This window comes from Acinonyx jubatus, chromosome X (genome assembly GCF_027475565.1).
Source record: "Acinonyx jubatus isolate Ajub_Pintada_27869175 chromosome X, VMU_Ajub_asm_v1.0, whole genome shotgun sequence".
Taxonomy (NCBI): domain Eukaryota; kingdom Metazoa; phylum Chordata; class Mammalia; order Carnivora; family Felidae; genus Acinonyx; species Acinonyx jubatus.
The window spans coordinates 45,191,565-45,205,394 of NC_069389.1; the positions used below are offsets into that span (position 1 = coordinate 45,191,565).

A 13,830-nucleotide genomic window follows, 5' to 3' on the forward strand; every position below is an offset into this window, starting at 1 on the left:
AGACAAACACTGTATGATTTCACTCCTATGTGGAATTTAAGGAACAGAACAAATGAGCAAAAGGGGAAAAAAGAGAGTGAGACAAACCAAGAAACAATTATACAGAAATGATCATTACCAGAGGGGAGGGGTTGGGGAAGGGGTTATATAGGCAATGGGGATTAAGGAGTGTACTTGTCCTGATGAGCTTGTCCAGGTGATGTATGGAATTGTTGAATCACTATACTATAGAACTGAAGCTAATACAACACTTCATGTTAACCTACTGGAATTAAAATAAAAACTTTTAACAAATATAAAAGAAAAATTTTAAAACAAAATAGCCCTGTCCATATATGTGTGAGCCACATATAATTTTAAATTTTCTAGTAGCCACATTAAAAATTAAAAACATAATTTAAAAAAAATTTTTTAATGTTGGGGCGCCTGGGTGGCTCAGTTGGTTAAGAATCCACCTTCAGCTCAGGTCATGATCTTACGGTCCGTGGGTTCGAGCACTGCATCGGGCTCTGTGCTGACAGCTCAGAGCCTGGAGCCTGCTTCAGATTCCGTGTCTCCCTCTCTCTCTGCCCCTCCCCTGCTCATGCTCTGTCTCTCTCGGGCTCAAAAATAAATAAAAACATTAAAAAAAATTTAAAAATTTTTTAATATTCATTTTTGAGAGAGAGAGAGAGAAAGAGAGAGAAAAGCAGAGAGAGAGGGAGACACAGAATCTGAAGCCGGCTCCAGGTTCTGAGCTGTCAGCACAGAACCCAGTGCAAGGCTCAAACTCACGAATTTTAAGATCATGACCTGAGCCGAAGTCGGATGCTTAACTGACTGAGCCATCCAGGCGCCCCAAACAGATAATTTTTAATATACTGTTTAACCCAATTTATTGAATTTTTATTTTTCAACATATAATCATATATAAAAATTGTTAAGTTTTTATACTCAGTAATTTTTAAAAACCAGGTATCTATAAATACGTTTAGAATACATCTCAATTTGGACATTATATTTTCATAGAAATAGCTGATCTACATTTATTTCATACATTTTATGCAATGTATGAATATATGTGTGTATGTGTATGTATACACACACACACACACACACACACACACGTAGGATGCATGCCCAGCGTGGAGCCCACCCTGGGGCTTAAAGTCATGACCCTGAGATCAAGAGCTGAGCTGAGATCAAGAGTCAGACACTTAACTGACTGAACCACCCAGGTACCGCTTTCACAGAATTTAGTTGAAAAAAAAAAATACATTCACATACCGAAGTTGTTCTAAACATACTTAGAAGCCTTCTAACAACTGAACACAGTAATAGTTGTTATACTGAAACTAACAAAAATTAAGAATTCAGTTTTCTCCATCCAATCTATATAATCTCAACTACATGTTTAGCAACCCTATTTCCAAATAAAGTCACATCTTGAGGTGCTTGGGGTTTAGTGCTTCAACATAGTTTTTTTGTGTAGGTGGGGTGGGGAGACACAATTCAAAACATAATACCCTCCCCTTGTAAGAGGAAATAAAGAAAAAAAAAGAGCAAGAGGGAAGATAGAAAGGGGAAGAAGAAAGATTGGGGGGGGGGGGGGACACCTGGGTGGCTCAGGTCAACATCTCATGGTTTGTTGAGCTTGAGCCCTGCATCAGGCTCCCTGTGGTCAATGCGGAGCCTGCTTCAGATCCTCTGTCCTCCCCTCATGCTCTCTCTTTCAAAAATAAACATTTAAAAAAACAGGGAGGGAGAGCAAAAGAGGAAGAAAAAAATTCAATTTTTTAGCTGTACTGGCTACCTTATGAGTGTTCAACATTCCACACATGGCTAGTGGCTACCATATTGAGCAGTGTGGTTCTAAAGTGTTCCACAGTCACTTAAGACAATCATTTGCCATCTTTAAGCAGGGAAATTAAGCTTCTGATAAGTATGCATACACAAATTAGAGTCCCACCATACACTTTGATACAGTAACTTCTAGGAATTAATCTTCCCTTTACAGAAAACTATATAAAAAGATACTCATTTTTAAAAATAGTCCATTAGAAACTTAACAGGGAATGGTTACTTCACAAACCCTTTCTTTACATGGCACTTAATGTCAAGTGAAAAGAGATCTAAAATATTACCTCTAAGATAATCTCAACTATGTTAATAAAATGTATCCCCAAGGGGAAAGATCAGGTAGATACTTCCAAAATATTATTTGTGATACAAGTATGAGTAATTGTTCTTTCTACTACATCCCATAATTTTTACCATTATGTGTATATACATTTTATAGAGAAAATGAGTGAAAATAATTTTAAAATAAAAATGAAAGGAAAAAAAATTGAGGACTAAGGAAAACAGAGGTAACTAAATTTTCACACACACACACACACACACACACACACACACACACACACACACACACACACAGTCACCTATAAAGACACAGAGACAGAATTCAGGAGAATTAATGGCTAAGATTTTGGTTTCTTGGTTACCTGATCTTTTTCCGCCCTGGGTCGTACCTGCCTTCTCATCCTTTGGAACCAGTTTCTGCATGTCCGCCTGGCCAAATTCACACCCAGATGGTAGGCTGCAACAAGACAAACCATGAGCAAAAAGAACTCATAGCTCATTTTTAAAGTTATGCTTGGTTCCTAATCTGCTTGACTGACACTATCCTCCCTGTAACAGGTAAGTTAACCTAATAGGGTATCTGCAATGATCAAGTTCCTGAGGTAGCACTCAACAAGGTTTTGAAATCAACTCTTTGGATTTGGGTAACAAATTTAAAATACCTATCATGCTGACACTGCATAATAAGGACATAAGATCAAAGATGTAGAAGATAATACATTTATAAGCAAGCCCCCAGGCTGGTAAATGGGAAGGACAATACTATGGACTGAACATTTGTGTCCCCTCAAAATCGTATGTTAAAATCCTAATGCCCAATGTGATGGTATTAGTCGATAAGGCCTTTGGGAAGTTCTTACATCTTGAGGGAGAACCCTCATGAATGGGACTAAGCATTAAATAAATAAATAAATAAATAAATAAATAAATAAACAAACAAGCAAGCAAGCAAGCAAGCAAGCATAAAATTAATGGGACCAAGCATAAAAGACGCTCTAGAAAGATTCCTAGTCCCTTCCACCATGTGAAGATAAAAACAATTAAAAGTCTACAACCCAGAAAAGGACCCTCACTCAACCATGCCAGCACCACAGCCTCAGACTTCCAGTTTCCAGAACTATGAACAAACAATAAAATTCTGTTTATAAGGATCCAGTCTGTGGCATTATGTTACAGCAGCCTGAATGCACTAAGACAGATAAGGAACCCTCTGAACTCTTTACTAATAGCCTTCTATCCTTGACCAAAACAATCCTCCAGGATAATTGAACTTAGTTTCTCTGTTAGGAAAGACAAAGATAATAAAGAGATGACCATTCCCTTACCTGTTTGGGGTACACAGGGAGAGAAGAACAGTGCTTTCCCACACCAGGGAACAGTATAACTGGCTCAGCTTGCTCAGAACACTCAGACCCAACTGAGAACCCCACTGGTTTACGGAGATGGAACGAATTTCACTCTGCAATCAAAGTAAACAGAAGCTGATCTTTGGGATGCCCTCCTCAACATTTGTCTGTGTCTAACATCCCTTCTCATTTTCTTCTCATTGCTTTCTTGGAAAGTGAAAGACAACAGTCATGTGCAACCTTCTAAAGAAACAGTTCTGTAGATTCATTCATTGACAGCCTTCTAATTTTTTTTAGGTGGTAGGGAGCTTGTTATTTTCCTCTTATTTCTTAATTTCAATAAACGTTTGATTTAATTTCTTGAAGGGAACATTTCACATGAATTTTATTTAATTTAATAAAAAGTCATGAAAATAAATCCCTAAGCTTTGTAATGCAGTTGAATTGTTTTCTAAATAGTTTATACCTGTGCTTTTCATTTGATTTGATCCAAAGAATATACTCCTGCTCAAAGGCATAGAACAGGGGTGCTGAAACATTACATCATTAATCTTTAGAACTGAATACTTGAGAACTAAAGGCTGTAAAACTGTGAGCACACAAAAACACACTGTGTTTCTGGAACCACAAGAGGAACCTCACACGGATGGCAGGCATAGGGTTTGATATTTAAGTAATCTTTATTAATCTGTTAATTACCACTGACTTAAATGTTCTGTGGTCAAATTTCTTTCTTGCCATCCCATTATTAGGCCTATATGCATTTGTAGAAAGATTGGGAAACAATTAAGGCCAGATAAGCACCCAATTGAGGCTTGCCAGTTGGCCTATATAGCTGCCCATTATTTATAGCAACCTCTTTTCCTCTCAACAAAATCCAATTCAGAAAACAAATTATATGGTAACCCAAATTCTAATGAAAAAAAAAATACTAAGGCAAAGCGAAACTAGACAGCAACCTGAAACATAAACCTATATTACTCACTGAAAAAAAATCTGTTCTTTTAGCAGCTAGCCCAGGTAGAACTGCTTCTAAGCACAGTAAGATGCCCAGTATATGCCACAGGTATTTTACCAGCTTTAAACCAACTTGCTCACCCCTAGTTCTTACCTGTCCAACTCTGCAAGTATGAACAAACATCATGATGTAGGCGTGGGCAGCAGTAAGTGCATGCAGTAGAGGTGTGGCCTGAGCTGAGAGGGTAGCATCAGCAACATTGCCAGCACAAGCCAGTTCTCGCAATAACACTGAGCCCCCAGGGGATTCAATTGGTCGGTGTAACGGCTCCAAGGATGAAAGGATGGAGTCCAACTGAAGGAGACCCTCCTGAAGAACTTTGGGTTCATGTGACAGTGTCTGAAACAAGAATAATAATTAAATCATTAATGTACAATGAATTTCACATGCATCATGTCTTTAATAGTCACAATGGAAGAAGTGCAAGACAAGTCTCACAAATTTCAAACCTGGCCATGGTCTCCCATCTGGGTAAATGGCAGAGCCAAAATATGAATGCAGGTAGGACATACCTAAATGCCTCCTAAAGAAACATTTTACTTCTCTCAAATGAGAGGCTTTCAAATGTGGTAAGCCAATCATATTTAAAAGCTTGTGATGGCTAAACTGAAATACTGTTACAGGAAGGACTCCACACTATGTGATTAATTACAAATTTTTCTCAATAGGGAGCAATATTAGGCAAGGTTCCAAAGCATGGAAGTAAACCGGTATTACAACTGTTCTTTTCCTAAAATAAGAGGTGATTCTAGAATAGGTATCAGCTAGGCAATCTCCTTTTTTATGAGACGACTCAAGATTATATGGCCCTTGTAATTTGCTTTTTGAGTCCACAGAAAATTGTGTCATCCAAAGACAGGAGAACTTAAGTGTCTTTCCTGTAGCTTTAAACACATCTATCCATTCTCACACAGTATCTTAGAGGTAGGATAAAGATGGATCACAGCCCCTTTTCCTCTCTCTCTTATGAACAGCACTTAATTAAATATTGCAAAGAGTAAAGCAAAACAAAACATTAATTACAGCTATGTCACAATTATGGACCCTTCCAAGTCCATAAGCAACTGGATTACTGATTTTTAGCAGCAATTACTTGCCATTGCACAATCCAGCTAATAAAGGAACTTCATAGATTTAATGCAGTCCCTATGAAAAGGTCAATGGCCTTTGGGTGGGGGTAAGAAATAGAAATCTCTCTCTTAAAATCCTTAAGAAGAATCTCATGGGACCCCAAATAGATATAACTATCTTGAAAAAGAACAAAGTTGTAGATCTCAAACTTCCTGATTTCCAAACTTATCACAAAGCTACAGTAATAAAAATGTGGTTCTGGCATAAAGACAGACTTTAAGACCAACAGAATAGAGTAACGCCCAAAAATAAACCCTTACATCTACAGTCAAATGATTTTTGATAAGGGTGTCAAGACAAAGGTGCAAGAGAAAGAACAGGCTTTTCAACAAATAGTGGTGGGAAAACTGGGTATCTACATGCAAAAGAATGAAGTTGGGCCTTACTTTACACCATATGAAAAAATTACTCAAAATAGATCAAAGACCTGAAGGTAGCAGCTAAAAATATAAAAACACCTAAAAGGAGCCATAGTGTAAAAGCTGTGTGACACTGGATTTGGCAATGGTTTTTTAGATTTGACATCAAAAGCACAGCAATGGCAGGAAAAAAAGATAAAATGGATTTCATCAGAATTGAAAGCTTTTGTGCATCAAAGTACACTATTAACAGAGGTAAAAGGCAACCCATAGAGTGGGAGAAAATATTGCGAATCATTTATCTGATAAGGAGTAACCAGAATATATAAAGAACTCCTACAACTCAACAAGAATCAAACCCCACTAAAAAATGGGCAAAGGACTTGAGGAGACATCTCTCCAAAGATACACAAATGGCCAATAAGCACATAAAAAGATACTCAACATCACTAATCATTAGAAAGATGCACACTGAAACCATGAGGTTGCACTTATACCTACTAGGTTGGCTACTATCAAGGAGAAACAAAGAAAAAGAAAATTAACAAGTGTTGGTGAGGATGCAGAGAAATTGGAACCCCTGTGCATTGTTGGTCAGAATGTGAAATGGTGGAGCTATGAAAAACAGTATGGTGGTTCCTTGAAAAATTAAAAATTGAACTACCATATAGTCCACCAATCCTACTTCTGAGTGTATAACCAAAAGAACTGAAAGGAGTCTTGAGTATTATCACACTTTTATGTGGGATCTAAACAAGTTAAATTCAAAGAACCAGAGAGCAGAATGATGGTTGCCAGGGGCTGGGGGGAAATGTGGAGATGTTGGTCAAAGGGCAAATTTTCAGTTATGAATAAGTTCTGGAGATTTAATATAAGCATGGTGTCTATAGTTAATACTATATTATATACTTGAAATTTGCTGAGAATAGATCTTAAGTGTTCTCAACACACACACACACACACACACACACACACACACACACACACACACACACAGTCTTGAAGAAATACAGGCACACCCGTGTTCATTTCAGCAGTATTCAAAATAGCCAAAAGGTCGAAGTAGCCCAAATGTTTATCAGTGAACGAATGGATAAACAAAATGTGGCTTACACATATAATAGAGCCATAAAAAGAAAGGAAATTCTGACATATGCTACAACATGGGTGAATCTTGAAGACATTATGCTATGCAAAATAAGCCAACCACAGAAAGACAAACAGCTTATGAATTACATGAGGTACCTAGAACAGTCAAATTCAGAGTGACAGAAAGTAGAACAAATTTACCATGGGCTGGGAGGGCAAGGGGAATGCAGAGTTGTAATTTAATGAGTACAGAATTTCAGTTTTGCAAGATAAAAAACTTCTGGAGATTGGTTTGCAACAATGTGAATGTACTTAACACTACCGAACCATACAGTTAAAAATGGTTAAAGTGGTAAATATCATGTGCTGTGTATTTTACCACTATTTAAAAAAAATAAAGCACTTAATTTCTTGGCAAAACTTGAACAATCTTGAAAAAGGAAAAAAAACTACATTAACTAAACAATACCAGATTGTGTTAAAAGCATCTATGAGAAAGGATGACATAATAAAACCCAGCTCCAAAACATTCTTGAAGATATACTTTCTCTTCCAATAAACTCAAATGTTAGAACTACGTACCAAACCTAGGAACAATAAACAACTTCAACTTTTCAATGAGAAATGATGTGACACACTATTTATTAGGCACAAAATTCACCTGTAGCACATAACCACAAATTTCTTCATTATTTTTTGGTTGTAGGTAAAGGGAGACCACAATAAAAACATGTATACAGAAGTACTGCAAAATTGATTTCTAAAAAGAAATGAAAATATTTAGCCAGATGCTCTTACCAATATGGATTTGCAGACACCTGCAACAGCCTGACAGGCCGCAGATGTAGGAAAATCAATGGGCAGATTGGGAAGACCCAAAATGGTGACCAAAGGCAAGAGTCCTTTCTGATTCACAAATTCCTGGCAGTGGTCATCTGTTGTATTGTTGCTCAGAATAGATTCCACAAATTTCATCTAGGTAATGAAAATGAAAAAGAAAATGTTAGAGACTAACACCTGGAACTAAAAGGCCAGCTTGGAGTAAGAACAGGGGTAGCCTTGTATTCATGTAATCAGTATTTTCTAAGATACCAAAACCTCAGGTAAGTAAGTATAGAGATGATATGGACCCTAAACATCTACCAAAAACACCCACAAAAAACAAAAAACAAACACCACAAATACGAATAATTACTTCTCCCCAATCTACCTTTTTGGCTACCTAAAGTTATATAATTTGAGAGCATAGAGAGGATAAATGACTTGCTCAGAGCCACACCCATGAATTAGTGGCAAAATCAGATCTAATTCTCTTAATTTGCTCCTAGTGTGACAGTGCATTACCTCTCCCCTGGAAGCAAAAATGGATACTTTCCCTCAATGTGCCTATTAATACAAATGAAAACTAGAACTCTGGAAGAGTGGTTTGGACCAAACAAAGCATTTTTTAAGGGTAACAAAGTAAAATGTGGGCAACAAACACACAGGCACATCTCTTCCAAAGATACCATCTCTGGAAGTCTTGGAAGTGCTTAGTGGGCTAGAATAATTGCTAAGTGGGCTTCCCCTTATAGAGAAATAATTCTGGGAAAATTCAAACTCTTTACTTTTTTTGAGACACATGGGAAGTTAAAACGAAACGTCACGTTACTATTTTTTTATACAAAAGAGAAATTAATGGGAAATCTAGCAAATAATGGGAAAAAAATATATGTTGGACATATTCATAGAACATAATACTGGACTGGCCTAACAAATCCCACTCTTCTGCTTGGATTCCAATTGGGAATAGTAGCAATGAACAGAAAATTGGGAGTATCTAAAAAAGGGGAAGAGTGTTGTCCATTTTTGGCAAACCAGTCTCACAGAACAAGGTTTGCACATCTTTGCCCACTGTTCTGCACTGTAAAGGCTCCAGTGAAAATAAATGTAAAAATCACTGGACTATTTGGTAATCCCACACGTTTTCCAGAATAACACACACCTTTACTCAGTTTTCCCTACCATGAATCTTACCACATTAAGGATGTAATCCATGAGGGGAATAGGAATACGTTCTTCTGTACCAACAACCCTGTTAAGGGAGAAAAGAGTGAGTTACACAAATTCGCAATACTAGTGCAAGAAAACAAAGGAAAGGGAAACAGCACGAAATTCTAGGTTCTTTCTTTAAGTTAGTCTTTAGTACAGCACAAGGAAAAAGAAAAAACTGAAATCAAATCTGAAGCTAGCTTTTCTAGCCTGCCTAGGTTGAGAGCACAAAAGAAAAAACCAGGCCTTAACAAACTCAGCATGTGCACATATCTCAAAAGAAACTATCCTATCTTAGGCAAACTATCATAGGAGGAATTCATCGGTATGAAAACAATAAGTTCGACTGAGACTACTGACACATTTGCTTAAAGATAGGAGCTAGGCAAAGAAACAAATACAACATCTTACCATGTTCTTGCATCAGGTTTAAAGTTACAATAGACGGCAGGAAATGGAATTTAATTTTGTTCAAAATTCCATGCTTAGATTGACAAACCATTCAGAACAGTTAATCAAAGATGAAGCCAACACCCAAACCCTCCTTCCCTAACTATTTATACTTGTATCACAACAATCCCTGAAATATCCAAAACCTGTGATCAGGTCTTTTGCTTCAAATACTTAAATGCTGCACCACAGACAAGGCGGCTGGCAGTAATGCCATAGCTGCAGGAAACGAAGCCTTTAAGCCCAATCTTGGCTTTTGCAAGAAACAAAAGGGGAAACCCACAATATCTATTAAAATGAAACACAATTTACCTCAAAGATGAACCCTAGGAAGGGTCAAAACTTCAGTCGAATAGGGAGCATTCTGGATATAGGCCCTTGAAGACATTTGGGTAAAGGGCAGAAATAAAAGAAGGGAGAGGTGGGGGGAGAGAGAGGGCAAGAAAACTGGCAAGAAGTTAATAGTCCTCAAGATGTAAATAAAGATTTACCAGACATCAAAATGCAGACTAGATAGTGGCTTCAGTGATGACATACCTAGAGCTAGAGTTTGACAAGGATATTTGAAGAATACAGGGAAGAACTTACTACAAAGGGGGGAGGGGGAGGTGTCTATAAGCCAGGAGTGAAATGATTCCATGGGAAGACTGCAACTTTTCCTTGACTATAAAGTTCCTCCTCAACCACTACAGCAATCCCTACTTACAGTAATCACCCACCCCAGCCTGACTGTACCTCCTGGGAAAGAACCTAGAGATCCATCTCTACAGCTAAGGAGTGCAGGTGTGGTTCTAGCCCAGATGAAACACCTGTCCCTTTGTAAAAAAACAACGGTAATGGCAAAGAGCCAAAGTAATATTATGAAATGGGACCCAGGTACTTCCCTCATTTGCTAGATGGAAGTTAGGGAGGAGAATGAGAGAGAAAACAAACCAATAATGGTTCTTAATCCACATCTAGGAGCAAACTGGTAACCACTTTTTTTCACTATCTTCATCTTTTGGCTTCCAGGCTGAAAACATCATGCAAGAATAGTAAACATGATCAACTCCCCCTTTGGAGGTAAAAAAAGGAAAAGCTCCTTTAAGAATGAGACATCTGAGCTGGCTTTGCAGGAATTTGGTAGATAGAAAAGAAGGAGATAAGATAATCTGCGGATGGGGATAAATATGGCTATAACACGGTGACACATATCCTAAGAAAAGCATGGAGTGAAAAAACATGAGGCCATGAGAAAATGTCAATTTACTATGACAGCTTGAAATCTGGGCATGTTAGATCTAAGGTGTAAGATGTCCAGGCAGAGAAAACATTATATGCAGATGAACATGCCCAGCTTCACTCAAAACCACCCTCCCACCTCTCAAGTTTAAGAAATCCTTCTCTTGTTTTGTAGCCAGGAAAGGAAATCATATCCCAGCAGGGTGGCAGACAATCAAGGATGTGGCAAGGAAGCACTGATTCTGACTCCTTTGCATGTGAAGTCTTGCTTTCTTTCAGGTGTCCTCCTCTTCCAGAAAGAGAACATTTTAATCAAAATAGAAGATGCTGTTAGAATGAAGGTAGAGTTGCCTTCTCAGACAAGGGTAAGACATCTGCTCAACAAAGCAATGTACAGTACTTAGTGGTTAATGCCTCTCCTCAAAAAGAAAACAAAAACTCATACCAACAGGCTCATTACTTCCTAGAGTTGTAAAAAGGCACCAATTTGAGTCTAGGCCTTCACTCCTTCTATCTACTCGACCATAATTTTCTCTTAAGTTCCCAGCAATCCTTCAACACTAGCCTAAACCCATTCATATCCACACCTAAAACATTCCTGCTTTTCTCAGAACTAGTTATTTATAAACCAAAAGAGCACTTATTAAATGAATAAATGCATGACAGTCCAGAGGGATCACACCCCTAAGAGTTATACCTACAATAGTTACATTTCATTCCTAGCATGTGAACAATATAAGCTTCAAAGAGCCACTATCAGCCAGCAGTCTTTAAACCCACCCCCATCCCCATTTCACCATCTAGGTAGTCAATTTTAATATAAAACAAACCTTAAATAGAAATAAGAAGGAAAATCTACTGTGCCTGGTTACAACCATACAGTACATTCCAAAGACTTCTGATTTATCTGGAATGAACAGATAGTAATCAAACAAAAAACAAAGACCCACAACAAATCCCTGTAATTCTTAAGGACTTCTTAGGAGACAGGCTTCAAAAGTAGGATGTTTCATATGTGCTCACTTATGCAAACAATTAAGCAATGATACGAATACTATACCAACAATGGGAACATAAGTTCTCTGAGAGAAGCCCATCAACTTGATATAGTGAACTGATTCAATTTCATGAACTTTTTAAGAAGGACACCTTCCTAAGGCAACCAATACAATTAAATATGAAAGGATAAATGATACACAATGGTCAAAGAAAGAAAAACAAGACTCCTAGGGCTGGAAGAACCTTATAATGATCTAATCCAACTCCCTAGCTTTTATGGATGAAAATGACATGCCCAAGGTCACATGGCTAGGGGACCTGTCTTGCAAACTTACTGCTGATTAGGCTCAGTTTCATTCTGTTGGGCAGAATTAAAGCTCTGCATGGCCTGTACTTCTTCCTCCTCCTCATCCTCACTAGAGGCCTCTTCTGCAGCATGATTAGACCTTGGAGGAGGAGCAGTGGCAGTGCCATCTGCCTTCTGGATTGATGGCTTCTGACAGATGTATTTAGGGTCTCTTCCAAGGTTACAAATTTCTTCAAGTAACTGAAAGACACAGGAAATATTATTTATTAGTAAATAAGAAATGGGACAACTAATACATTTTTGGAGCATTTTCTATGTGTTGTACACAGAAGTGCTGACATAAAACACTTTATCTTGACATATGTATGTAACATACATCACTCCTGGAATATAGTCATCAATCCTATTTTACACACAAGGTAACTGAAGTTTCGTGAAGTTAAGTAACTTGTTCAGGATCACATAGCAGTTAAGTGACTAACCTGACTCCAAGTCCTAATTCATAAGCACCAGGCATATACTATACTGTAACTGGCAGGGCTACTAAATGTGAAAAAAAATACCAAGAAACAAAGGTTAGAAAAACTAATATGCTTTTACAAATAGAAGCTAAAGCCTGGCAACCTGTTAATACCCTATAGAAGAAAATAATACTTAAGTGACTTTCTGGGGGTAGGAGGGGGGGGCAAGGACCAACCCAAGGATAAGGAGAAAATAAGGTAGACATAATCATCTTCTAGGCATAGGCCAAGAATCCCAATGACCTCCAGTAGGCCAAGCTTTTTCTTAAAAACTCCCCCTTAACTGCTCTCTCATGCCCACGGTCAGCCTTATCACTTCATACCTTAATGATTGCAGTTGTTGCATCTGTTTTGAGGGTGGGCTGATGTCTCATGAGCTCATCAACAGCACTCCCCAGGTTAGATGCGGTATCCCCTTAAAGCAAAAAATGAACGGTTAGAAAGACTGAAGAAAATAGAGCTTGAGCTATTTTCTCTGCCAATACGAGGAGGAAAGAAGAAACTGAGAAGGTTGTTGTGATTTTCTAATGCCATGCTTTCTCAAATGAATTCACACCAACCTCTGAAAGCAAATCACTGGGGAGGAAAAAGGAACTTTATCAGTCTAGCGAAAACATTAAAAAAATTTTTTTTAACTTATTTTGCGAGACAGAGCGAGCACACAAGTGGGGGAGGGCCAGAGAGAAGCAGAGACAGAATCCCAAGCGGGTTTCACACCATCAGTGTAGAGCCCATTGTGAGGCTTGAACCCACAAACCATGAGATCATGACCCGAGCTGAGATCAAGAGTGGGATATCCAACCGACTGTGCCACCCAGGTGGTCCTAGTGAAAACATTTAAAAATAACCACATATTCTACATTCTACTCTGGCAATCTCTAATGCCAAGGTCTGAACTAGGAGGGAGGGAGAGAGAGGAGCATAAAACCATTAACACACTGGCTGCCCCAATTAAGAACGATATTGGCTAGAATGCTACAGTGGTGGCTGAAAGCACAAAGCACATTTGTGAAAACTAGATTCTGGAGCCCTACTTTCTCATTATTCTGTAATAATCTGGCCTCAAATACACTGAGAAGAAAATCTATTAATTTCTTACTATCGTAGGGATTTGAACATTAGAATAGAAGATCACGGAGAGCAACACCTTGGGACTTTATATCTCCTGTTGCAACAGATTAGATGGTGGGCCTGGAAATCTACTGCCCCTAATACCCATTTCTCACTAGCACCATAA

At 38.2% G+C, this 13,830-nt stretch overlaps 1 protein-coding gene across 1 annotated transcript in view; it reads right to left on the reverse strand.

Annotated features, from left to right (window-relative positions):
- Positions 1-13,830, reverse strand: part of HUWE1 (HECT, UBA and WWE domain containing E3 ubiquitin protein ligase 1) — a 164,489-nt gene that overhangs the window by 63,311 nt on the left and 87,348 nt on the right. The window contains exons 22-28 of the mRNA XM_027053498.2: positions 12,917-13,008; positions 12,101-12,312; positions 9,081-9,138; positions 7,863-8,039; positions 4,579-4,824; positions 3,447-3,580; positions 2,484-2,578 (exon numbers count right to left, since the gene is read on the reverse strand). Of these exons, the coding sequence (XP_026909299.2) occupies positions 2,484-2,578; positions 3,447-3,580; positions 4,579-4,824; positions 7,863-8,039; positions 9,081-9,138; positions 12,101-12,312; positions 12,917-13,008 (1,014 nt within the window). The remainder of the gene's footprint in view (positions 1-2,483; positions 2,579-3,446; positions 3,581-4,578; positions 4,825-7,862; positions 8,040-9,080; positions 9,139-12,100; positions 12,313-12,916; positions 13,009-13,830) is intronic.